The sequence below is a fragment of the Daphnia carinata genome, chromosome 2, assembly GCF_022539665.2.
Source record: "Daphnia carinata strain CSIRO-1 chromosome 2, CSIRO_AGI_Dcar_HiC_V3, whole genome shotgun sequence".
Lineage (NCBI taxonomy): Eukaryota > Metazoa > Arthropoda > Branchiopoda > Diplostraca > Daphniidae > Daphnia > Daphnia carinata.
In genome coordinates this window covers 5,982,701-6,007,757 of record NC_081332.1, presented here as the reverse complement: position 1 = coordinate 6,007,757, position 25,057 = coordinate 5,982,701, and the positions used below count along the sequence as shown (strand labels likewise).

General features: G+C 40.7%; 10 protein-coding genes across 12 annotated transcripts; 3 read left to right on the top strand and 7 right to left on the bottom strand.

The window, feature by feature from the left end:
* Positions 1-160: 160 nt before the first annotated feature.
* LOC130687044 (protein split ends-like) lies at positions 161-4,747 on the bottom strand. The gene is made up of 7 exons (XM_057510201.2): positions 3,332-4,747; positions 2,902-3,211; positions 1,902-2,826; positions 1,322-1,804; positions 1,192-1,251; positions 951-1,115; positions 161-852 (listed from the first exon to the last, which is right to left on the bottom strand). The coding sequence occupies exons 1-7, from the start codon at positions 3,921-3,923 to the stop codon at positions 811-813; spliced, it is 2,577 nt and encodes an 858-aa protein (XP_057366184.1). The 5' UTR covers positions 3,924-4,747; the 3' UTR covers positions 161-810.
* A 995-nt stretch (positions 4,748-5,742) lies between these two features.
* Positions 5,743-8,293, top strand: LOC130687118 (elongation factor Tu, mitochondrial-like). The gene is made up of 9 exons (XM_057510274.2): positions 5,743-5,855; positions 6,192-6,443; positions 6,504-6,670; positions 6,738-6,878; positions 6,947-7,091; positions 7,153-7,371; positions 7,443-7,594; positions 7,664-7,809; positions 7,873-8,293. The coding sequence occupies exons 1-9, from the start codon at positions 5,777-5,779 to the stop codon at positions 8,066-8,068; spliced, it is 1,497 nt and encodes a 498-aa protein (XP_057366257.1). The 5' UTR covers positions 5,743-5,776; the 3' UTR covers positions 8,069-8,293.
* Positions 8,294-8,366: 73 nt separating this feature from the next.
* On the bottom strand, positions 8,367-11,022 carry LOC130687117 (synaptic vesicle 2-related protein-like). The gene is made up of 9 exons (XM_057510273.2): positions 10,643-11,022; positions 10,397-10,581; positions 10,231-10,302; positions 10,047-10,171; positions 9,912-9,975; positions 9,688-9,813; positions 9,116-9,623; positions 8,767-9,056; positions 8,367-8,700 (listed from the first exon to the last, which is right to left on the bottom strand). The coding sequence occupies exons 1-9, from the start codon at positions 10,851-10,853 to the stop codon at positions 8,584-8,586; spliced, it is 1,698 nt and encodes a 565-aa protein (XP_057366256.1). The 5' UTR covers positions 10,854-11,022; the 3' UTR covers positions 8,367-8,583.
* Positions 11,023-11,332: 310 nt separating this feature from the next.
* On the bottom strand, positions 11,333-12,198 carry LOC130686657 (uncharacterized). Its single transcript, XM_057509795.1, has 3 exons — positions 12,137-12,198; positions 11,821-12,059; positions 11,333-11,749 (listed from the first exon to the last, which is right to left on the bottom strand). Exons 1-3 carry the CDS (start codon positions 12,174-12,176, stop codon positions 11,531-11,533), a joined length of 498 nt encoding a protein of 165 aa, XP_057365778.1. The 5' UTR covers positions 12,177-12,198; the 3' UTR covers positions 11,333-11,530.
* Positions 12,199-12,339: 141 nt separating this feature from the next.
* LOC130686654 (dihydrofolate reductase-like) lies at positions 12,340-13,323 on the bottom strand. Its single transcript, XM_057509793.2, has 5 exons — positions 13,184-13,323; positions 12,937-13,098; positions 12,759-12,873; positions 12,579-12,691; positions 12,340-12,520 (listed from the first exon to the last, which is right to left on the bottom strand). The coding sequence occupies exons 1-5, from the start codon at positions 13,258-13,260 to the stop codon at positions 12,445-12,447; spliced, it is 543 nt and encodes a 180-aa protein (XP_057365776.1). The 5' UTR covers positions 13,261-13,323; the 3' UTR covers positions 12,340-12,444.
* Positions 13,324-13,505: 182 nt separating this feature from the next.
* LOC130686648 (mitochondrial protein C2orf69 homolog) lies at positions 13,506-14,569 on the bottom strand. Its single transcript, XM_057509784.2, has 3 exons — positions 14,431-14,569; positions 13,862-14,366; positions 13,506-13,801 (listed from the first exon to the last, which is right to left on the bottom strand). Exons 1-3 carry the CDS (start codon positions 14,560-14,562, stop codon positions 13,611-13,613), a joined length of 828 nt encoding a protein of 275 aa, XP_057365767.1. The 5' UTR covers positions 14,563-14,569; the 3' UTR covers positions 13,506-13,610.
* A 281-nt stretch (positions 14,570-14,850) lies between these two features.
* LOC130686643 (potassium channel subfamily K member 15-like) lies at positions 14,851-17,645 on the bottom strand. The gene is made up of 6 exons (XM_057509777.1): positions 16,249-17,645; positions 15,838-16,179; positions 15,646-15,777; positions 15,539-15,572; positions 15,384-15,465; positions 14,851-15,315 (listed from the first exon to the last, which is right to left on the bottom strand). Exons 1-6 carry the CDS (start codon positions 16,726-16,728, stop codon positions 15,282-15,284), a joined length of 1,104 nt encoding a protein of 367 aa, XP_057365760.1. The 5' UTR covers positions 16,729-17,645; the 3' UTR covers positions 14,851-15,281.
* Positions 17,646-17,777: 132 nt separating this feature from the next.
* LOC130686659 (26S proteasome complex subunit SEM1-like) lies at positions 17,778-18,464 on the bottom strand. 2 transcript variants are annotated; one of them, XM_057509798.2, is made up of 4 exons: positions 18,253-18,464; positions 18,017-18,113; positions 17,877-17,922; positions 17,778-17,795 (listed from the first exon to the last, which is right to left on the bottom strand). In XM_057509798.2, the coding sequence occupies exons 1-3, from the start codon at positions 18,356-18,358 to the stop codon at positions 17,883-17,885; spliced, it is 243 nt and encodes an 80-aa protein (XP_057365781.1). In that variant the 5' UTR covers positions 18,359-18,464; the 3' UTR covers positions 17,778-17,795; positions 17,877-17,882. The 2 variants fall into 2 exon arrangements, with proteins under 2 accessions (XP_057365781.1, XP_057365782.1); XM_057509799.2 differs by lacking the exon at positions 17,778-17,795 and having other exon boundaries at positions 17,809-17,922.
* A 265-nt stretch (positions 18,465-18,729) lies between these two features.
* Positions 18,730-19,606, top strand: LOC130686652 (gem-associated protein 8-like). The gene is made up of 3 exons (XM_057509790.2): positions 18,730-19,014; positions 19,075-19,237; positions 19,326-19,606. The coding sequence occupies exons 1-3, from the start codon at positions 18,847-18,849 to the stop codon at positions 19,577-19,579; spliced, it is 585 nt and encodes a 194-aa protein (XP_057365773.1). The 5' UTR covers positions 18,730-18,846; the 3' UTR covers positions 19,580-19,606.
* A 701-nt stretch (positions 19,607-20,307) lies between these two features.
* Positions 20,308-25,022, top strand: LOC130686662 (leishmanolysin-like peptidase). 2 transcript variants are annotated; one of them, XM_059497598.1, is made up of 15 exons: positions 20,308-20,521; positions 21,542-21,642; positions 21,722-21,752; positions 21,819-21,901; positions 22,008-22,125; positions 22,189-22,300; positions 22,383-22,449; positions 22,995-23,195; positions 23,260-23,447; positions 23,500-23,613; positions 23,687-23,798; positions 23,864-24,156; positions 24,220-24,386; positions 24,485-24,604; positions 24,677-25,022. In XM_059497598.1, the coding sequence occupies exons 2-15, from the start codon at positions 21,578-21,580 to the stop codon at positions 24,836-24,838; spliced, it is 1,833 nt and encodes a 610-aa protein (XP_059353581.1). In that variant the 5' UTR covers positions 20,308-20,521; positions 21,542-21,577; the 3' UTR covers positions 24,839-25,022. The 2 variants fall into 2 exon arrangements, with proteins under 2 accessions (XP_059353581.1, XP_057365785.1); XM_057509802.2 differs by having other exon boundaries at positions 20,308-20,914.
* The last annotated feature ends 35 nt before the right edge of the window (positions 25,023-25,057 follow it).

The window sequence follows — 25,057 nt, the reverse complement described above, 5'->3', positions numbered from 1 at the left end:
AGTGTGCTGTAAATGTCCAAAACTTTTCGTGCTATATACCAATTTGATCGTGGTACGCACCTGGCCTTTTGACGCGTGTACAGGGAGGAAACAGGTTTTGACACACATTTCGCCATGATATTTCAACACTTGTGTAAAGAAAAAAAAATTTATGACCCAATAATGCTGGAAATTGATTGAACTTTTATTTTTGTAAAAGAAAAAAACTCATTAAATCGTCATGATACGGCATAATATGCATAAGCCGAAAACAATGTGAAACAAAAAAGAAATTAAGACAACTTAATTTTTAATGCAACCGGGGATTTTTGAAAAGGGAAGTCGTGGCGGAATATGTCAACAGGGATGGATGGTAAAGAAAAATGCGTGATGCTATGAAACATAAGAATCAAGGATTAACAGAAGAGATAGATAAATTTTTTTTTAGTAGTGACTAGCCGAAACAAATGTCTCTTTCTCTCCCCCTCTATCTTATAACTCAAAAAAGAAAATAATATTTCTTTTAAAGAAAAAAAAATCAAATGGCAGAAAATAAACTGAGCATTACGATTGACGTAATACGCAACATAATAGCGTGTCAATCGAAACACATTTAAAAAGTGGATATGTAGACAACATTTCGTTTTCATTCGAAACAAAAACCAGTAAACTGATGATGGCCGACTCGACGGCTTTTGCACTGATACATTCTTGAATCTTTTCATTTCTATTAAAAAATATAAATTTTCTTTTTCTTTTTTCAGTCCTTACGTCCTCACCCTGGTGTGGATGGAATTGTCCTTTGAATTTTGGTATTGTCTCACGTCAAGTTTAACCTACGCAATGTTCAGAATGCTCCTCCCAGGCAGCCACCTAGCGTTAAAAAAAAACGCGAAACGAGTCAGTGTTTGATTAATTAAAAAAAAAAAATATTCTAGCTGTCGTTCACGTGGGCAAACGAAGCACAGTACCTGACATTCTCGACTGCAATACCATTGGCTCGAGCATCCGGCGCAGACAAATTGCGCCACCCGCTCATTACAACCTTGACACTTTGGCACTTCGCTACCACCGCTCGTCCGCAAGTAGTTGCCATTATTGGATGACACATTCCGGCCGCCGGAAGTTGAACCGCCCTGCACAGTTCGGAAAGGGAATAAAAGCGTTAGCATTCAGGCTGAAAATGATCTAATTTCACGTTTGAAATATTACCACAACTGTGACGTCGTCATTGGTGAGATCGGATCGTTCAGACGTGATAGTCACATGGCCCTGTAACCCATAAGATTTGTAACATGAAACATGTCTGTGAAATCTAATACAAATTGAAATTTTCAAGTACCCTGGCAGTGGCTAATAGGTTGGACAGAGTTAAGACTTCAGCCGATGAAGCCACAGATGCTGCTGCTGCAGCGGCCGCAACGGCCGCCGAAGATGCGGAGGAAGAGGCTGTTGCAATTGGAATTGAAACTGTTGGCTGGTTGCCACCTAACGGTGACTGCTGAGGAAGTTGCTGTTGTTGCTCGTTGGCCGGATTGGTGAGCAGCTGGGCCAACGTTGGAGCAAAATTGGGGTTAGAGCGGCTGCCACTGAGCGCGCTTTGGAGTATAGATCCGGCGGATAAAGCGGCCGCATGTGGGCTGCTGCGCGCATTACGAGCAGCAGCCAGACTTTGTAAAGCTGCCGCGCTGCTACTACCACTGCTTCCCGCTCCCATGGCGCTATTTCCAGATGTACCGGGTGACTCTTTTCCCACTTGGATCATATCCACGGGATTAGGGTGACCTTGGCGGCTGCTCATTTTGGCGAACTGGAGCAGTACGTCCTGTAAGAAAAAAAAGGGGGAGATCGTTAAAATTTGAAATAAGAACCGGACTGGCAAGCATTTAGAAAAATATTCTAATTGTGACTTTGTGGGTCACCTTGAAACTCATGTTTGCACCCTCCTGGCCACCGGGTTGTGAATTTGGAGGTGGACTACTCGACGAGTTGGGATCGTTACAAATCCTGGAAGGTTGGCGGATTCGTCTTCCTCGAGTGGGTATTTCTTCAGGATGTTTGGCTCTGTAGTCGGCAATGAGGGATTGAACGCTAACTGTGCCTTGGCGATTCCGAGCATCAGCCTGCGAATCCGCACACGCACCCACAGCTGAATCGACTACCGTGTTATGATGATGGTGATGATGATGTTGCTGATTCGAGCTGTTATGATTATTATGATGGTGGTGTTGACTTTGCTGCTGGTTCTGTTGCTGATTCCACATTTGAACCTCCGGATGGATTTGCATGCTGGGCTTTGGCAAAATTGGTCGTTGGCGGTTCAATTTGGCTTGCTGTTGGAGCTGATGTTGATGTAGTTGCTGTTGTTGAATTTGTTGATGGTGGAGCTGCTGTTGTTGGATAAGTTGTTGCGATTGTTGATGGTTCATCGCAGGGCTGTTGGGCATGATACTTTTTGACGGGCCTGACGATTTGCCCATCATTGCGTTAAATGAGTGGTTTATGAGAGTCTGCAAATTGGCTGCACTCGATTGTTGTTGCGGTGGAATATGAGTTTGAGCCACCGTATGGATTTGGCTGGAGTTGGGTTGAATTTTTCGGCTGCTGGATGAAGTGATTTTCAACACTTCTTTTCTTCTCATCAATTTGGCTTGAAGCTCTTCTTTGACCTTCATCAACTTCAAAATGTAGTTCCACTCTTTCTCTTTTTGTTTGGCCATGAAACGTAGGGTGCGGATGTCTTTTTGGACAGACGACAAAACGTTGTTCGTTGCCTCGGCATCCAAGTCGGATACATCCGGCTGATTTGTATCTTCTTCGTCCTCATCGTCTATACGCCCGCGTTTCCTGCACACAAAAAAAGCACAGGAAATTTAAATAGAAAAAACAAAACTACACATGAGGGGGCAACGTGTTAATTACTGTCGAGGTTCTTCAGACGAGGCCGAAGGCATTGCTGCCGTTTCGTGATTATTGACTGTAACGGGTTGGCCGTTTTGATCAACATCGAAACTGATTTCTATGCCGCGTTTAAAGCGGAGTGTCGTTCGACGAACGCTGCTATTTCCTGATTCGGCCGAAGGTGTGGGCGAAGGAGGTTGTGTAGACGGTGAATGATGAGACTGGGTAGGAGGCGGAGGCGTCAGAGATGACGATGATGACGCGATCGACGAGAGACTGACCACGTTGCTGATCAGAGGTAGTGAAGGGTCTACCGTTTCCTTGTCCTTGTCTAGTTTCAATTTAAATAAAAAAGAGAATGATAGAGACATATTCGTTCAAGGTAGTTAATCGGAAAAAGTCATCGTGAGCAAGGTCAGCGATAGTTGGACGAATCAGAACATCTCATTACCATTCAAGGACTCGTCCTTGTCCTCATCGTCCAAATGGATGTGCAAGGCCGACGGGGAGGATGAAGTCGACGACTGTTGATCCTCAATCTCCATGTCGCCGAGGTTTTTCTTGTCATTTTCCTCTTGCATTTCTTCTTCAATCATCTCCTGTTTGGCCTCTACCACCGGCGCTTCTTTGGCTTTTTCGTCTGACGCCTCCGCACTCGTCTTCTCCGGGGGCGGTGATAACGGTTTCTCTTCAACCGTTTCTATTGGTTTAGGCTCCACCTTGATTGTTAGAACGTTGTTTGCCGATTCGGCAACATCCCCGTTTTGCTTAACCTCGTCTTCTTCGTTTGTTGTTTTTTCGATAGGCGAATCTTTCAATTCCACGTTCTCTTCTGCAGTAACGGCTTCGGGTAATTCAACATTTTGATTGGGTGACGAGTCTTTGTCGTTGTCAACAGTGTACATTTTCGGTTTGTCGCCAGCCAAGCCATAATCCGACGCTGGCTTTCCTTCTTCCAATGCCATGATAACAATAGTTTCAGCCTTTTTCTCAGAGTTCACTTCTGCTTTGTTACAGCTGTCTATTCCATTGCCGTTCTCCATCGTAGGAGAGCACGAACCCTTTGAACACCAGGTCTTTTTTCGGGTTGAAATGGCTGAACAACTATAGAAGCCGGCTCGACGGGTTTTTCGTGTATATTGTGTGCCAGCAGCAGCAAGCCAGCTCACAAAAACGCCGAAATTGAGGTCAAGCCCTGAGCCGTTTCGACTGGACCCTCAAACTGAGGACGTACACTCTGTTGCACTCTTTCGATTTCACAGTTTTCACTAGAAATTTAAGTATTTCTGACGGTTCATGGGTTTTACGCAACAACGGTAAGGAGAGAGTGAAAGGCAATACAAACGTCACACATATGTAGCACGTAGGTCAACGAACTTGTCAAACTCGAGGGGGGACGAGTCCAACGGCACTCAATCCAACTTCGGTGTGTGCAAACAACACATACTAAGGATGGCTTCTTTCTCTCTTCAAAGTTTTACTGCATAACCGGCCATGTTTTCCGAATTGGCCGAACGGGAAGACTAGTATTTCGCCAAGAATATTGAATCCAGTAATCAACTGAGTGATAACAACTGTAGCAGACACAAAAACTGAAAGATGCGACGACCAAAGCGTGGTCTGCTTCGTTCGAACACATTAAGCGTCCCACATTTAGACGTCTAGTCTTGTTTGTGTCTCGTTACGTACGAGCATTATCGACCGATTGTGTAGAGGCACTAGTCACAAATAATTCCGCATCCCACATTTATTTCTGAGCGAGTTCAGCTTCTTCCTGTATTCCTATTACAACAAAAACTGTCCAGCTGCCTAGCCGTAGCTTGTGTCTTGGAGCGGCTCGGTCAACTGTCTGCGTGGAAAATATTAAGAATGCACTAGGCTATATGGCCTCTGGTTGTTCTTTCCCAGAGACATACAGTTTCCACCCTACTGAGAATCGTGAAAGTTGTTCGCACACGCCACCTAGAGGCAGGTTTATTTTTTAGAGGGAGGATAGATGGCGGTTACACGTAAAATAATACCTTTTCAATTATGCAATGTATGTTATAAAACAAAGAAAGGCAATCACTTCATTTAAACCTTTGGTTTTTCATTAAGTTAGAATATTTTAGTTTAGTTTGAGGGCCAGTTTTTACTGAAAAGGTTGGGTTTTTACAAGTCATAGCATGGTTGTATAAGTTACTTCACACAGAAAAAAATAATTCTAAAAATCGTTCATTACCTGTCATCCATTGTATGTCTATTATGCAGCCTACAAATCCCTTTAAATAAAAGTAGTTGTTGATTTTTTTTCAGCGCAGGAATTCACTGTTAGGTGGCAGGACGAACGCCATACTACTTGCTCCCACGTAAGTGTGCTCATCTTTTCAATCCCGAACCCCACACCTCTTCACCTTCTCTGACCTTGGGGAGAAGACCAATAGCCGTCCCGTAACGCTACGCTGTTTCGAATTCGTAAACTCCGTTAGCATGATCGTGTAACCCCGACGTTGATTCGTTCTCCCGTGGCAAGGGGTGGAGATTGGTCTTTTTTTGAGCGATTCTTTCTTTTTTCAATTTGTGAAACTCTATTCCCGTACTCGTTTTCGGGCATCGACATTAGTCGAAGGTCGCAATGTACTTGTTTGCAAATGAACAGAATAAAAATATACATGCGGGACTGCACTCGGGCTGTTTTTTTCAAATTCGTAATAATGAGACAAAAAAGGTGAGCAAACTCTACATTTCGTGACACTTTCTCTCCACGCTCGTTAGAATCATTTTTCGCCTTCCATTTTGCATAAGTGGGAGATTTTTTATTCGATTATTTGAATCGGAACAGAGGTTTCTCTTTAGCTTTAGAGTTTGTTCATACTTTGGATTGCTGCCTTAGGCATTTACGTAAAGTCATCATTAGATGGCGTTTTTGAAGAAACAGAGTGCGCTGTTTTTAGCTATGGCGACCTCCGTAACAAGCAGAATTCTTTTCTCCCGAGGTAAGATATATTATTATATTTTACATTACGTGATCACTTCTTAACTTTCGAAATGTTAGTTTTACAAAGAACTGTTCGAGCTTAAAGCAAGAATAAAATAATTAAATGAAAAATTGATTTTTTAGTGTTTCAAGCAAGTTGCCGGTGTCACGTGCGTTAGAATAACATGTATTTAGTGAAATTTTATATTTTGTAGCCGTGAAACAGCCGTTTCTATCTTCTCATTGTACACTTACAATTAGTAGTATGGCCCTCTGTAAGGCTGTTCCATAAGTTCTACATTCTACTAAGCTTAGGTAAAATGCATTGCATAACATTTATACTGTTTGCTTTTAGGTCTCTCCTCTGCACCAAAGCAATGTCTTCGACAGTTCAGCCGTCAGACTGGGCTGTTGGCACCCATGGGACACATTTTAATTGCTAGATCAACCTGCCTCCTCTCCAAAAGATCTCTGTCCATTTCTTCAAGATTGCTAGCAGCTCCTACAGAAAAAAAAGTTTTTCAAAGAGATAAACCCCATTGTAATATTGGCACCATTGGCCATGTAGATCATGGCAAAACTACACTCACTGCAGCAATTACAACAGGTGTGTATCCAATCAATTCAACCTAACTAAACCTAATATCTTATTTGAAATTGTAATTAGTGCTTTCGGAGAAAGCTATGGCCAAAGCTAAACGATATGATGAAATTGACAATGCACCTGAAGAAAGAGCCAGAGGTATTACTATAAATGTTGCTCATGTTGAATACATGACGGAAAATCGCCATTATGGACATACCGATTGCCCAGGCCACGCAGATTACATTAAAGTATAGAAAACAACCTATTTGGCATTTTGTCTAAGACGTGGAGTTTAGGTTTATCATTTCTTCATAGAACATGATTACTGGAACGGCTCAAATGGACGGAGCCATTCTGGTTGTCGCAGCTACCGATGGTGCTATGCCACAAACCAGGGAACACTTGCTTCTTGCGAAGCAGATCGGCGTAGAGCACATAGTTGTTTTCATTAACAAGGTTTTTCACTCAAAATTGAGTTTCTTTTCTGTTCTTTTTGACGTAATCTAAAAATCCGTTTTGTGTAGGTCGATGCTGCTGATCAAGAAATGGTTGAATTAGTTGAAATGGAAATCCGTGAACTTATGTCCCAAATTGGCTATGATGGTGACAATGTTCCATTTATCGCCGGCTCAGCCTTATGTGCCCTTGAAGGGCGAAATCCTGAAATTGGTCAGTTAGTTTGGCCAAATATTCTTTCGGAGTTAACGGTAACATCTTCCCATTTTTGCAGGTGTTAACGCCATTCAGAAACTTATGGCAGCTGTCGATTCCTATATTCCCACGCCTGTCCGTGATTTGGACAAACCTTTCCTTATGCCCGTCGAAAATGTCTATTCGATCCCCGGTCGAGGAACTGTCGTAACTGGTCGTTTGGAACGTGGTGTCGTAAAGAAGGGAACGGAATGCGAGTTTGTCGGCTACAGCAAAACCATCAAAACAACAATTACAGGTCTATTCAGAAAGAGCAATTATTAAAAAAAAACTTAAAAATACTATATACCGTTTTGTAACTGCCTACAGGAATTGAAATGTTTCATCAAATTCTGGAGGAGTCCCAAGCCGGAGATCAGCTAGGAGCCCTGGTACGTGGTGTCAAACGCGATGACATCCGCCGAGGAATGGTGATGGCAAAGCCTGGAACTATGAAAGCACATGATGATTTGGAAGCCCAGGTAGGCTACTTTCAGTTTGGTGCATTTCTGAATTCTTCAATCTCAACTTTCTCTATTTGAACACGTAAGGTGTACGTTCTGAATAAGGACGAAGGAGGCCGATCCAAACCTTTCACCTCATTCATCCAAATGCAAATGTTTTCGAAGACTTGGGATTGCGCCGCTCAAGTTAGCCTAATTGGAAAGGAGATGGCGATGCCTGGAGAGGATACCAAGTAACCCATTTTTTCAAAGATATTTGGGCTTGTATAACCTCTGTCCTCTTTCTTTTGTCTCAGGCTCAGACTGTGTTTGCTGAAACCCATGGTTGTAGAACAAGGCCAACGCTTTACCTTACGTGATGGTGTCTTGACGTTGGGAACAGGTGTTGTCACCAAAATTAATCCACGTCTGAAAGAAGATGAGCGGATGCTTCTCACTGAGGGGAGAAAGGGCCGGGAGAAAAGCGAAAAGGCTGCCGCAGGGAAGAAGTGAACCCATTTATAGGAGTATCTAGTTACACGTTTCATTGAATTTCAATAATAAAAAGTCATTTCAAAATATCGTCGAATTGGCAAGCAGTCTTGTTTGGCACGTATTGGCGGCATTTCAGGCTTGACAACATTAAGTTTTTGTCACCGTAGCAAAATCATGCGACACCCCACGCAAGTTTTGAACTGTTAAATGTATTACGAAAATACAAGTCAGTGGTCGCCTGTAGTGATCCTGTTCTTGGATGAGCCTTGAAAGGTAATCTTGGAAAACGAGTTAACTTAGTAAAGGGGGCTTCTGGAATTGCATTGAAGGATAAAGCGTAATATTAAATCAATTTTTGTCATAAACATGAAATAAAATACCAACATTTCATAGTTTGCATATATCTTGGTTAACTTAAAATACCTTATTGCACTGTGCCCTAAGAAGAAAGATACTGGTTAAATATTAGTTATCGCATCGTGATTGGTTAAGACGGAAAGGACGGAATACGAAAGTAGATCGCATAATCAAAATTAGCCCATTGCTCGTCCTTTGGTCTCAATCGGTAAACACAAGGACGCCACCATGGCCAAGAGAGATACACTGCCATAAAGTCCTATGGCCACATTTAGCGAATCCTGAACTAACACCTGAACAATAAATTTACAACAAAATTAGCTAGATGGGAACAACATTCGTATTGTTCGTTCCCGTACCTGAGCGACGAAGGGTGTCACCATGGCTCCTAACCGAGCCATTCCACTGCAAACGCCAATTCCTACGGAACGCAGATATGTAGGGTAGACTTCTGGCGTGTAGACGTATGCGGCCTGAAATACACCGCTGATGATGCCTCTAGCCAGAAACAGCATAACCGTAAGCATGGACCGATTGGAAATGCACACAATCATAATGAGGAAGACGGTGAGGCTGAAGATAAGGAACTCCAAAGCCATGGTTTTTTTCCGGCCAAGAAACTCGATCACAACTAGCGTCACGACGATGCCTTTGATAGGAACATTAGTCAATAATGTCATATTTTCAAGAGTAAAAATAATTCTTCACCAGGAAACTCTGCAAGTGTGGTCCACAGGAGGTCGGTATAGTCAGCGCTGGTAAGAACTCGACAACCAGCCGAACAGTCTTCGCGACTCGTAGAATTACCACCACGATTTCGGTTAAGACAATCGCCTTCTTCTTCAGCAAGGGCAGCACCAGCCAACAGTTCAGTTGACATGAGTACCATACCATAATAGCAGAAAGCACAAGCCAACCAGATGAACCAAAGGAGCAGTGATGTCAGTTTCAATTCTGGCGACAGTAAGCGCTGCAACGGGCTCTTCCAGCGTAAATCTGAGGACAACGACACAAGCGAGTTCATATCACCATTTCCAGGAACCGACGGCGAGGCTGCCGATGCCGATGTTCCACTGTCACTACTTGTGAGATCGTCAACTATTAGCCGACCAGCTAGCATAGGCTTTCCATTTTCTTCAGCAATACGACGTAGGACGGCCAAAGCTTCTTCGGTTCGTCCATTAGCAGCTAGAAACCTTGCACTCTCGGGCAACCACTGTCAATTAATCAGTATTTATATAACTTTTTTTTTGGAAATGTTACTGAACAATTTGCTGTACCGCGCACACGAGAGTGAACACAAAAACCGGAACGGTCGACAATGCCAAAAGCCAGCGCCATCCCAATGTCGGCATGATGATCAGAGCCAATAAAACTTCAAAGCAAGCTCCTAACGCCCAGAAACTCTAAAAAAAAAACAAAAAAAAAACAATAATTACAAAACATAAACAACCCCAAAAATCAGTGCACTATGGTTGGGTTTGATAAGAAACTGTAAACCTACATCGAGTAAAACGACGCATTTTCCTCTTTGTTGTACTGGAAGAAATTCTGCATACAATGTCACCCTGGCCGAAGAAACGAAAAGCATTGTAACTGAAATGTTCCAGTACACACGAAAAAAAAAATCTTTTCGTACGATTGCGGGGTACATCCAATAGCAAAGCCGACCAGCAAACGTAAAAGTAAAATCCAGAAAAACGTTGGCGAGAAAGAGCTTAATAAACCAAAAATACTCAACAAAACAGCAGACAAAGCTAAAGCCTATGGAACAGAAATATCAACAAATTGGAAATCAAAACATATGAAGCAAAAGGGGCTACCTTTTTTCTCCCATATTTATCACTGAGCTGGCCCCAAAAAACTGCACTCATCATCATTCCAAGGAAGACACCCTAAAAATTAAACAGTTAAAGTTTAATTGTAAGTGATGTGCCAACAAATACTATTTCAGGGACGAAATCATGAAATCACACAAATCAAACATACTGTAGTAATTAGAGCTTGCTTCCAGTCAGGTAACCTCCAATCACATTTTAATGCAGGGGATATTATCGACAATATCATCATCTCCATGGAGTCAGCCATCCAAGAAAGACCAGTGATAAGTGACAACTTAACCTGGAACCGTCCAAAGCCGGTGGCATTAACTGCTTGGTCAACAGTAAATGTGTCTGAAAGAAAAAGGTCAATTATGCTGTTTACGGGTAGTTTCAAGTTTTTAAAATTGTTTACCATCAGGAACGACTCCTGCGCCAGCAGCACTCATTTCAATTGCAGATCCTAACAGTCCCCCATTCCCACTATCACCACCCAAGAAACCAAACGAATTGCTAAAAGGCGATGTTGATCTGCCATCATTAGCTATGCTGGACTCTCCGTCTAAATCATTGTACTGTCCACTTTCTGATCTCCTTTTTAGCCGCTGATTCAATTTTCCAAGCATCTTGTGTATGGTAATCCTGAGATTTTGCTCGTTCTACTTCATTTCTTTCCTTCCTGTCATCTACTTTCTCTGAAATACCACTTCCGGGTTTGTTTTCATCTCGCATATAAACTTGTTGAATGCTGTATTTCTTTTCCTATCCGTTGTCTTACGCCCTTCTGCCACTACGTAGCTTTCGTCTGCTCGAAGAAAGGTTGTCATTTTTGAATTTAACCCATTTTACACTCTGAATGAAATTGTTAATATATTATTTAATAAAATTTCATCCAAACATTCAGTTGAGTATAAAAAAAACCGTAACGCCTGTAGTAAGAGAAAAATATCAATTTGAATATCAAATCAAAATTTCGTACACCATATTTAAAACTTGCAAAACGCAAAAAAACGCTCTTGTCTAAACCATAATGGTGAGCTCAGAAAGCGGAGAAAAAAGTTCTCTTGCAGCAGTATCTAAATATGGAACGAAGTTGTACGCAGTATTACCTAAAAATGTATATTGTTCGGTAGTATAAAAAGGAATGAGCAAGGGAAGACAAAACAGAAAAAGTCAGTAGTCACATGAAAGGCAACTGTGAACTGCAAAGTGAAAAGAACCAAAAAATAAAAGACAAAAGGAAGATCTTCATTGGGCCCAAGACATGAACAAAATGTTGAATGTAATTTGAATGAGAAACATTTCATAGGAAGACTTCACTGTTAAGCCCATTTTTCATAGAATTTGTCTTGACAAGTTCATTCTTGTCAGTCATGGGAATGTTTCCATTTCCATTTTCCTCTGGTTTAGGTTTATCTGTTAGCAAATGAGGAACTTGAGCACCCAGATTTGATGAATAATTTTCTGTTCTTTGATGTAAATCACACAGATATAGAGCATAGTAAATGCCACAGCACAATCCCTAATAGGTTCATAGAAATAACACAACATAGAAGATAATTACGAATGCATAAATGAATATTATAGTTTTACCAGGACTCCAAGAATGATTCCTATTATACCCCAAGCACCGATGCCTCTGTAAATAGGTGTTTTTACTGGTGCTTCCTTGACTGTCCTGCTAACAGGATAAAGCCCTCCATGAAGATAATATCCGGAACGCTTTACTCCTGTCGAACTGTTGCTTTTGCCTCCACCACTGCTACTTCCTCCTCCACGGCCTCCACCTCCACGCCCGGGAGCACTCTCTACGATTTCATTTATCGAAGAGACTACACAAATTGATGAACAAAACGTTCATTAGATTTAAAGTAATACTGTATTTTAAAAAATAATAAAAAACACATACTTAACACGAGCACGATGACGAGTTTTCCAAGAAGATTCATCTTGGCTAGCGTCCCATCTCCACGCCGCTGGCGTTTAATCTGTCAGTTTCCTTTGTCCAAATTTTTGTATACAATTATAGTTTAAGTTTCAAACAACAAACTTTCATAATAAAATCGTTTTCATATTATTCATCAGCCATTGTTATTAATAGAATAATTTCACTTTCAAAATAAATGAGTTTTTATTTTATCCCTATCGCCAAGCTGACAACGGGGGAAAGGAATGGCGCATTTTTTTAAATTTCAGGAAATAGATATTCAGAGGCGTTTAAACTTTCTCGTAAACTTTCACCTTGAAAGCAATACCGTTTTCTTCTTCTGTATCTTGAGGTACCATGGGATCACTAGAATGTGTTTTTAGAACATAAAATAAAATATACTCAAAATTTTTGAACTTAGTACCTCACTAATCGAAATTTTCTTGGATCTATTGCTGGCATAAACACATCACACTCGAAATTCTCCAATATATGTGTTACATATATACGATGGCAAGATTGGTGATCCATTGCTTCCTGAAGATAAGAGGCCCAGATATGAATATTAACACACAGTGTCTAATGTTTTAAAGGCAATTTTTACTTTATACACAGAGGCCCCTCCTATTATCCAGATATTTTCAATTTGTTTGAGATAGAGAGGTTCCTGAAGAAGCTGTAATGCAGATTCCAGGCTTTTACATGTTAAGGTATTGTCACTGGTTATTAAAATAAAAGTTTAACCCAAAATTGCTGTATGATGATGATTTTGCAGTCATTACATCTGTTGCTGAGATTCTGACAAAACAATGTTGAGTCTGTTGGGAAGCGGCCGATTTCTTTCTGGAATTGATTCCCATGTTCGCCTCCCCATAATAACTGCATTTCTTTTGTTATTGTCTTTTGTCCATTTTGTCAACTTTGCAAACAATGACATGTCCTTTCTGAAAAATAAACACGTCAGAAGTTCATGGTAGAAAATTAGATCCCTGAGTACCAAATGATTAGCGAAAGAACGAAATTTAATACTTCAACCGCCACGGAATTGTTCCCTTAAACCCAATCCCCATATTAGAAGCCATCGCCACGATCAAATTCAATTTCATTTTCAACTTCTTTTGACTGCTAATGAGTTTACTTGATGCTTCGTCTGATATTTGATGCAGCGTTGTGACATCTAGAAGCAGCACCCGCCTTTATGGCTTTTATTAATTTCATTTTTTTTTTTTTTTTTTTTTTTGTTTTAAGGTTTTAACGTTTACGTTTAGCTGTATATAAGAATGTAACATAATCGTGTAAGAGAGAGAATGTCTCCTTAATTGCATTTGCGAGCTACTAAATAAAAGGCAGATTACGTAGCAAAATGAGTGCTTTGTTTATACGCAATGTCTAGTTTATAATTTACATTAGCGCACAGTAGCCTAAATTACAATTTTTGTACAAGTGAATTAATAGTTCAGCAAAATAATTTGAGGAGCAGAAAGTGGTTTTGCAGCGAAGGCGGATCTTCCGGGAAATGTACTTTTCGCAACAGGGTGACTCCCATTTTTTTTAGTGTCGAATAAAACTGCTTTTCCTCTTTACCTATCCAAGTTCGACGGTCGTCATTTATTTGATACGGAGTAACGTGAATATCTACCATTATATCTACAATAGACATGCTTAGTTTATGAATTTATATGCAGAAAAAGAAATTTTGTATTTTACCCATTCCTTGGAATGAAGAAAGTGTTTGTACTGAAGTCACCCAAGTATCTTTTCCACCTGAATGTCCACCGTCTAACCAAATCATTTTTTTAATACGTCCTATAAGAGCACTCACATTATTTTTATTGTCTATTGGGAGATGTTTAAAATAGTGAAATTCATGGAGAAATTGATTAAGGACAACACAGCCTTTGGAAAACCCAATGATTACCAAAGGGGATCCATAACCAACTTCATAAAATCCAGTTCGTTCTACAATTGATTGAAGTAATGTGCTCAAATGGAGAAGAGCATTATTATTTGGTAAATGAGTAGGGCTGCCAATATGATTGCATATCACAAAGTTGGAGAAGCAACTGAATGTCTTCAACTCAATCTTTGCAGGTCGTATGACACATATGAAGCTGTCAGGAAATTTTGCAGCCAAAATTTCAGCTATTGCCTCTAAATTGTAGTCAACATATGCTCCATGGTCTCGATGACTTTTCATATTTTCAGGATAATCCTGTAATTGAAAGCCCCAAAGATACAAAATTGGTTGACATTGTGATTTTATTTAAATTTTTGACCTGAACGTCTCCTCCGAAGAATACCACTACAGAGGTTGGCTGAGAAGACGTTTGCTTTTGGACGAAAATTACATCATTAGCACGCTGACTGTGGCCAGCAACTGCCAACAGCCGCTGAGAAATTGAAGTCATGTTTAGTAACTACTCTTTAAAACGGTATCAAAATATTGACTCCCACTTGATCTACAATAAATCATACCATAACTGCGGACACACTTCCTTGCAGACGACAAAAACAAGCTATCGTGTACCGATGGAACCAAAGATAAGGATGGCATGTATGAAAATGAGAAAACTATGGACGGGGAGTTACTTGAAATTACAGAATACCACTTAATCCAATTCACTGACACAAAATATTGGACCAAATAACGATATAGTAACACAAATTAAATACAAAGATAAAACCGGAACACGGTCGATAGTGAAAGTACAAATTATGTGTTAAATAAACAATGAGAATAATACGCAGGAAGTTACAATTCAACTTAAGGGAGGTTGAATCGAAAGACTAAACGTGTTACTTTTCTTAGGTGCTCAAAAGGTGCGTGTGTAATAGACGGCTCTGCCGAAAATAGCTCCGTTGGGAGCGGGTGGAGAAAGAAAAACAACAGTTTAAATCCAACAACACGGCCTGCGCACTCCCTGTCCATGCGCCAGGCGGCTCAAGGAGGGCTATTTTCAAAAGGATTGTGAAAGGTGGCGGCCGATATTTTCGGTTGGATATTTTCAAATAAAGATTTTATGCACGAGTCACGCACCAAGTATTTTTTCAAGGTGATTTTAACACCGCATTATCCGATCCATAAACTTGGCTAGTGTGGATAAAGTAACACGGATGCTTCTGAAGATCAACGACGCATACGTCCGCTAACGTCTTGCAGCCTTGAGATAAAGTTATGACAAATATCCAACTGGTGGAATGTATATAGTGACTAATGACTTTGTCATACCGTTCAATCAAGTCGGCTTTCAATTCTTGCAAACGAACAAGTATCTCCTCCTTCATTAAATTGTAGCACATAGCGATGATTCCTAGAAGAAGACAATAAAAAAGAAAGGATGCAATGCTACATTAAAATATTTTGTATCTCAGTTAAGAAGTTACCCATTCCAACAAGAAGATATACGAAATTTATAATCTGTGATCCAATTGAAGAAAAAAAAAATGTTGACTATAAATAAAAGATTAGAATATCATAAACTTATGAATACCAATTTGGTCTGATTGCTTGAAGCGTGAAGATTGGCGCCGGGTACAAAGTCACCCATTCCGATCTTGCATAAACTGGTGACGCAAAAATAACACGCGTCAAGATATTCCCAGTTCTCCCATTCAGCGAACATCTTTAATTAAAATTGATTTAATTTAGCGAATAAATATTAAACAATATAGATAATCAATACAATAGTGCCGACGGCTAGATATGTTAGCCAGACCCAAAGGCAAGCTGTTGATGGCACGATTATTAATCCAGAGTAGCTTTCTTCGTCCAAATCGTCCGATAGTTCGTCCCCAGCGGCCGAAGAGACTACGCCAATAATTTCTTTGTTGCCGTTGCCGGCAGCTGGATCACCATCCGCTAATGGTTTATCTTTACGGGCATCTGCACAGCGGACCAGCTTGCAATAGAACCACTTGAAGCACGAGGCCAAAACTTGGCCCATGTTCATGAAATAGAGAACATAAACGGGGATTCCAAAAACAGCGTAAAGCATGGTGGCAATTTTCCCCCACTGAGTACGTGGCTAATAAAACAAAAAAAAACGCCCGATATTAAGTTTAAAAAGTATTTTATGTTAGAGAAATATACAAACCACCAAATGTCCGAAACCGATCATGGTAAAGACAGATAGCGAAAACATGAGTGCAGATGGGAAAGTCCAGCGTTCCTGATTGGTCCGACCGTCATAACCGCCTTTAATGGCCAATGCCATAGCTTGTTGGTGATCGAGTAGCACCTGACGGACGTCCAGCTTCCACTTCCTCTCTTCAAGCACGTTAAGATGATCGGTAACGTTCCAGAGGCGACTAAGACAAGAGGATCGTAAACTGGCAACATGATCGTTGTTATCGCTGTTTTCCGATTCGCCCTCGATTGCCATAAAGGCAAAGGCGCCCATGATGGCATAGCTGACGACCAGCGCTCCTACGCCAACCTGTGTAAACATAAAGGCCACAAACTGTCGGCAACAATCCTTCAATTTTTCGCGTGGATCAGAACTTGAAGCGCTCGAAGAGCCACGGCTCCGAACTGAACCACGATCACGTACGGAACGCCTGCGGTCGAGAGCCATCTGTCTTAAATATTCTGGACTTAAGCAGCGAGTTGTAGCAATAAACTGGCTTGTGGTGAATCAACACCAGTAAAGAAATCACACATCTAACACTCGGTCAACATCTTATGAATTGTAGTCTGATACGCAACGGTTTCACACCTCCTTGCACAATGAGTCAGTTTTCCATTCTGTGGCAGCGACACACTATCAGAAAAGCCTCAGCAACACGGTCTACTCCTCTTTTACTCTGGACTGGGGTGCAGAGACGACCACACTGCGAGCAATTGCGTTATATAAATAACCGCCAGTCGGACGCCATCGCTGCCGCCTAGTCTGTCGAGGCCAACTTTCTACCATCATTTTACACCCCCCTACAAATCCCGCTGCGTATCTGGCGCTCGTCCATTTTTCGTGGCAGTTTTCAAATACAACTTGAATCCATGTGCAGAAATCTGAACTAGCGAAGCCTGAAGTTTTGCATTTTTCGTTAATAATTGGACGGTGATAGACACGTTGTAAACTTTGAGTTGAATAACTTGGTACCTCAGTTTTTATGCGACTTAAATTGGATATCAGAATTTCTCGATGACGTCATCCCTTGCGCAATTTTCTCATTTTTCAAGCGTGACTATTACTTTGAATTCCCGCGCCCTAACTCAGTTGTCCCTCACAATCATTTCCAATATTCTTTAAGTTCCTTCACGTTAATAGTTGCAGAAACGTTCTACGGTGGCGAATTTTTCAAAATGTAACCTTCGTAGGCTCTATAGGTAAGTTTTCTTTTTCGCCCACAGCCCAAATTTTACTGATTAATCCAACACATTTTTCTCTACATAAGCTAGAGACAAAGGGAAAAGGTTTTAAACTGAGTTAGCTAGGGCAGTTATCATTGGAAGTGATGGGGAAGGCGGGATCAAATTGCAAAAACACTACGCATTTTTGGCTATATAGCTAATTCCCCCAGTTTAAAAAAATGATAGGAGTTAGAGAACTGCAAACTTACCCTAGGCTAACACAGACTGCCAAAGTTCAGATAGATTAAACATTCCAATATCTTCTTACTCCTATCAATAATATTGAAGAAACTAAAATAAACAATTTTGAAAAAAAAAAACAACATCAGTACATTATTCTGAATTCAGGGAAAGATACATATGGAAACACACATTTTATCATTGTTCCATTTTAATGCCTTGTTTCTCCAATGCCACCCTGTTGAAACCAGAAAAAGAAAGAATAAAACATATAAATATTGAATACGATTTACATTGAGTATCCAAATTTTAAATTTTTCAATGAATCTTACCTCAGCTGTTGGCTGAAATCATCCTCAACATTGTCATCATCCCAGTTGTCTTCCCAAACATTGACATCGTCAGCATCTTCTTCTTTGCCAGTCCAATCTAACAGAATAAAGAATCTCACAATCATTCAATTCATTAAGAAATAATATTTTTAAAACCCCAAAATAGGGAAAGCTAATAATTTAATCATCACTCATCAGCTATTATTCAATATGAGTTATCTAATGTGGAATATTACCATCAGCTGGAAATTCTTCAAATTCATCATCTTCTTCGAGAAGGCCTAAATCAACCTTTGGCTTTTCGTTGGTGTTATCTGACTTTTCATTTTTTATGTCTGCCATGGCCGAGATCTTAGTTACAAACTAGTTATTCGACTACGATTGATTTCTTTCAAACACCTGAAAAAATGACGACTTGACAGAAACGAATTTACAATCCGCAAGATGATGAAGGCCTCCAAGCGTCAATTTTTTTATCGCATAAGCTTCACGCTAGGTGGCAGAACGACTAGTACAGGAAAAGAAAGGGCAACATAAATGTGAGGCGGTCGAAACGGTGGAAACGGGGGGCCATGGTGAGGGCCCAAGATAACGGTGTTGGGCCAGATCCTGATCGGGTTAAAAAAAAGCATGATGCACCGAAAACCAGCACTCAACAATAAAAAGTACTCTATTCCGGCCAGATAGCGACCCGATCAACGCGGGGCCGAGCTCTAACCACTTCCTTTGAAATTCCCTATTTCCCTCCAAAATGAAGTGAGAGATGACTTCCATCTTTTGGGGGAAAATACCGTACACAATCTATAGTTTTCCACACACTTGCAGTTGAGATGGCCGATGACTGGACGCAAGACCCAAGATTTAATCATTTTTGGATGAATTATAGACATGGACAATCTTGGTATACCAAACATCAAATAAGTCTTTTTAGATCTAAAGTTGTATCTACTGACTATGAAAATTCATTTCTGTACTGGCTGTTGGAACAGTCTCAAAAGGTAAACATGGCATGTATATAGATTAAACATGTACTAGTAACCTAACAGTCTTGTTCCAAGTTTGGAGCACAAGATGTTTCTTCTGGATCTATTGAGCCATTAACATCATTCACTGAGGATTGCAAAAGTGAAAGAAAAGCTAAAGACAATGAAATTGAGATGGAAATAACAGGGGATATGCTTGAGTTTCTCAAAACATCCATGAAACATAAAAAACAAAGAGGTATTATGATCCATAATGTACTATTCGTCTCGTTAACTCAAGGTGCTGTCCATTTTATTGACATGTTATTGCTGTGTTGAAACTTTAGATCATATAAATGTCACACAAGAAGTTACATACATCAATGTGGATGAGATCCCAGTAGAACATAGTGCTGCTGATTCCCAAGATCATGTTTCTTCTTGCAATCTAAATGAAACACACTACAAAGACTATGTTGAGATTTATGGTGACAATGCTCCAAGAATTCAGGCAATGGAAACAGCTATACAGCTTAACTTCAGAAGAAATTGTGATAGAAAGCAGCCTAAATTGTGGCCAAATATGCCTTTGCAGCTATGAAAACCAAACTTTTAGAGTTCATTTGCAGTGGTATGTAAAAAATGATTTCACATACTTTTCGCGAATTTTTACGATGCGTTCCACCTGCCGACCAATCGTCCTAGCAAAATTTCTGAAGAAGACTTCCAGACAATTCAACGTACTGGTGTACGTTGAATGCAGTTTAAATGCACACATATAACGGCAAAATAATACCATCCCTAAGAGTTGCGAAAGTGAGCCAAAGAAAAGCGTAACGTGTCCAACAAAAGGCGAAATTATCTTTTCCTTTTTAAAAATAAGAATGTTTATCGTTCTCTAATTTTATTAAATAAAAATTCAGCTGCCATCAAAGGCGCTTGAAAACCTGCCAGTCGTGTACCTGTATTCTAGAAAAAGGCAACGGGATAGAAACAAACTATTTCTGACAAGAATAACGTTGTAATTCCATTCTGATCTTAAATATCACGGTGATATACCCATGTATATCGAAATTTTAAAATACATTCAATTCCAGTCGTAGTGGCGTCAACGGAAATACGCTGTCGATACCTTCAAAAGCTTTAGCTGGCCAACTTAAGTTTAACCTAACACTTTAAGTTTAACATATATATTTTTTTGAACGATGCGCGAAAATACCTTCGTTGAGTCTTTTCTTTTCGTGGTCGACTGGAGATGGCGTCTCTAACGTTCGCCGGGTTGGGCAACTTGAAAAGAAGTCGGAAAATCGTGGAGAAGGTTTTAGTCGCTGAAACCTGTATATTTCTGTCTGCTGCCCTCATTGTTGCAAGCAACCAGCTTATTGTCCAGCTTGTCAGGTTGTTTTCTCGACTAACGGAAAACTTGTATTGTGTTTACAATGGCCGACATGGGCTGTACGACCGCAGCTAGCTCGGCCAACTGGCGTTTCTAGGGATTGGGTATTTTCAGGGCAATCAGTAGTAGGAAAATTCTTACTCATCGGTAAGAGGTTTTTGCAAACTAGCCTCATTCTTCGTCTACTACTCGAGACGAAATGTTGTACTTTTGCGGCGCTCATTTAATCAGTGCTACTCTGTGTATGCTGATGGTTTTGTGATTTTCAATATCATAACTGAAAAAGGAAACACTTCAGACGTGGGTGGTGATATAGTGTTCCTTTACGTTTGCAAAGAATTCTAAAGCATCATGAATTCTGTTGTAAAAAATCGTTACTCATCCCAATCATCACAAACAAAAGACTTTGCTAGATCTTTATCTATGGTGACCCTTGCCATATGTGTAACAAACTTGTTGTTGCTGACATTTACACAAGCAGCCCACTTGCATTCACATTCGGATTTGCAATGCAACCATGTCCATCCTAAGCCTAACGATGTAAGTAAAGTGCTGTCCATTGTAACAATGCTTTGAAACCCAACCCCCACAAATAGTTCATTTGTTTAACAGTCTGCAGAAAGCTGGAATAACCAGTCATGATTTCTACATTTTAATAATTTTCAAGTTGCAAAGTAGTGAAATGAATGTCTGTGCTGTCTGACAATGACCAGAAATCCCAGTTGCTATATTTTGACACAAACAATCCCTTTTTCTAATGAACACCCTACCTCTCTCATCTGCAAACCGTAACATCACACACGGACAGTTATCGAGGCGTACTAGAAATACTTAGTAGGCTACAAGATCGCGGTAACATATGGTCCTGTTGGTTCGTAGTGGTCTTCGTCATACAGCCCATATTCCTTCATATACCATCAAGACCCGTTACGGTCGAGTGACTTGGATTTAACGTTAAACCTGTATAGGGAGATAGCGCTAGAAATACGTATGGTAAATGTGTTGGCGGGATAGAAGGAAAACATCCCGTTACGCAACGATTTTTTTTTCCTCCTAGTGTTTTTTCATTATTATTTTGGATAGACTTTGGTAGACCGGTAGCCTCTTTTCCCCTAAAATAAAGTTACCGATTGGATTTTCATTTTCAAACTATATGTTCTCGTATAGATAATACATGGTGTTCATCTGGAATCGGAGCACGTGATGAAACGAAGAAGTTTAGACCAGAGGCTTCGCGTGAAAATTTACTACGACACCAGTGTCTACAAGTACTTCATATTTGTTTTTTGTTTTTTAATTGTTCATCCCTAATAATGGTTTTTTCTCTTCTTATTCGTGTAACGATAGGTTAGATGAGGCCATGTTTGAGCTTATTAATGTAAGTTGCTCATTCACCATTCCAGTTTGACGGGATTCATCATTTATTGTTTTTGATGTTTGACAGAATACGGTTCTTCCCGAAGCCGTCAGCTATTGGGAACGAGCGCTGATGGTCCGTAAGACAGAATCAGTTATACGCCTCAGCCGGTAATTCTTTTTTCCCGGTTTTTCTCTTTGTTTTCATGATATTTAAAACAAAGAAATGTCATTAAGGCAATTTTTTTCATGATTTATTAATTTTACGTGACCATAGGAAATGCCGGAATAACCAAGTGTTCCTAGTTCCCAACGACCCGCATCCCTATTGTATGAATGCCTGTGAGGCGGCTACAATGTGTGGAGAAGTTCAGGTGCCAGAACATCACCTCGAGGTTTGTCTAATCATCAAGGAAATTTGTATGATCACGTTACCGAAACGTTTCAATCTCTTATAGTCATGCCGAGTATGTGATGCTCAAGGCAAACAGTGTCGCTCTTTGGGCGAAGGAGCCGGCCCAGGGATTAAAGATGCAGATTTCGTTTTCTACGTATCAGCCATGGATACTGGTAATGTTAGTGCATTGAACAGTGCACGAATATTCTTCCACCAATAAGCACACGTAACACTACTTTGTTTCTCTTCTTGCAGAGCGGTGCCAGAAAGGCATGACTGTTGCTTATGCTGCCCATTGTCAGCAAGAAGTTTCTCTCGATCGGTGAGTTCAATTTTTCTAACCGTTTTCGTGTTACGACCTAAGGGAATAGAGAGACAATCGTGTCGACTATGACCGCATATAAAAATTACGATAATGACGGCTATAACAATCTCTGCAATCGTCCGTTGTTTGATGTGAATAGGAAATTCAACGGTTCTATAGTTGTTGCTTTTCCTCCTTCCGCGTGCGGGATGCAGTAACAGTTAAACACTTTTTTTTAACGCTAAACAGTTTGATTCTTTTCCGTCCAGCTTGGCGTGGGACTGGTCTCACCAGTTTGGATATCGCACGTGTTAAAGGGTCACAGTGCTTTTCTAAGCTTAAGAATCTAATATTTAATTGGTTACGGATGGATGCGCATCTCGGTATCGAATGAGGATGCCAGATGGTGCCATATCACACCAACAGGGCCAGATTCACCTGGTTACCACATTTGTGTTTACAACGTCTCGTTCCACTTATTACGATTCACCTACTGATACCAGTTTTGGGAGGATGGTGGTATTAACCGTTTTTTTCTCCCTATCTTTGGCGCTCAATTCTAGACCGATTGCTGGACATGCGAACTTGTGTCCACGGAGCATCAGCACAAAGCTGCCCGAGCTGGATGTGCTCATCTCGACCGTAAAGCACGAAATTCTGCACGCTCTCGGCTTTTCTGTCAGTCTCTTCGCATTTTACCGGGACTCGAAGGGATTACCGTTGACGCCGCGGGATGAACACGGCAAACCGGCCCTCAACGAAAAGTAAAAGATCTGTTATGATTCCAGTATTTTTAAAAATTTGACTAACCATTTTTTTTTGACACAGTTTACAAGCGCGGCAATGGAGTGAGAGAGTCATCAAGAGAATCATACGTCCTGATTGGTTAGTCCGTGAAGGACGTGTACGTAAAGAGGTGCACATGATGGTGACACCCCGCGTTGTCGAAGAGGTGCGAAAACATTTCAATTGTAGCACTCTAGAAGGCGCGGAACTCGAAGATCAAGGCGGTGAAGGTATTGCTCAGATCACTATAATTTGATAACATTCAATAAATTTTCCCTACAGGCACTGCTCTAACTCACTGGGAAAAAAGGGCGTTTGAAAACGAAGCAATGACTGGAACTCACACACAGAATCCAGTTTACTCGCGCATCACTCTTGCCTTAATGGAAGACACTGGTTGGCAAAGAAATTGTTTCTTTTGAATTCCAAGTTGTTTTTTAAACTGTAAACGTTCATCGATTGTTTTTAGGATGGTACAAAGCCAATATGGATATGGCACAGCCGCTCAGTTGGGGCCGTAACTTGGGTTGCGATTTCGCACAGCGCAGTTGCATGGAGTGGATGGAAACCAAAGCAGACAGGTATTTATTCCATTAACCTGTTTTTCATTACTGTACTCCTTGACTCAAAGCGCTTTATGACCTAGGGAACAACATTTACATCCTTACTGCAACCGAGTCAAACGGGATCCGTTGGAAACGGAATGTTCGGAAGACCGCAACTCGGTAGCTTTATGCAATCTGGTACAGCATACCTACCCACTTCCAGACCTTTACCAGAACTTTGAATTTATCCCGCACATCAGCCAAGCGGATATACCTTATTATGGCGGATCTGTGGCTCTGGCCGATTTTTGCCCCTACATACAGGAATTTACCTGGCGCTCGGATAATATTGCTATCCGTGGCTCCAATTGCCTTTACGAAGAGAATAATCCTCGTATGTAAACGCTTTTTTCGATTATTATAAGCCTATAGTGACGATTTGATTTTCTTTCACAAGGCCCTGAACGTAATTTTGCCTTGGAGTTGTACGGGCCCAAATCCAAGTGCTTTGAACATGCTGGTTCCATGTGGGAAGAACGGACTTGCCGACAGGTGCGACAGTGGCAGCACTGGGGATCTGGCTGCTACGAGTACACCTGTCAGAATGGGCGCCTTAACATCATCGTAAGACCTCTTTTCCCTCTTGTTTTTAACAGTTTTCTTAACGATTCAATCGACGTTGTCTGAAAAAAAATTTATAAACGTATATTTTGCTGATCCAGGTGGACAACCGTACATTTCCGTGCTATTACCCAGGACAAGAGTTGCGCGTTCGCTTGCTTAGTCAAGGTTGGCTTCACGTCGGTTCGCTTTCATGCCCATCTTGTACAGAACTCTGTCAAGTAAGTGGATTTTATTTTTGCATGTTGAAAAGAGAAGAAAAGCGGGTTCTAAACTTGACGTTATTGGAACAGGAAACTTTTTTGGCCGCCAATTCTTCTTGCAAGCCTCCAATGTCCGACCCGAGAATCGGCCAAATTTACCCCAACGATCCTCTGGATTGCGGCTCTCTGCGGCCTGCTCATTCGGCCGCTCTCTCTGTGATATTATTTATGGCGCTGCAGCTTCTCATTTGATTTAATCAACTATCCTTATTTAAGAATCTCTCTTCGGCTAAGAAAACCGTATTAAGAACCTAATTTTTACGAAGTCCCTTCACGATAAGAACATATTATTATTTTTTGTACATGTCATTTTTTTTTCTCGACTGCTGGCATCACATAGGCAAAGAATTATCTGTAAATATAAGAAAGAAAATAATTCCATTTTTTTACAGTACATCGTGATCCATTTTT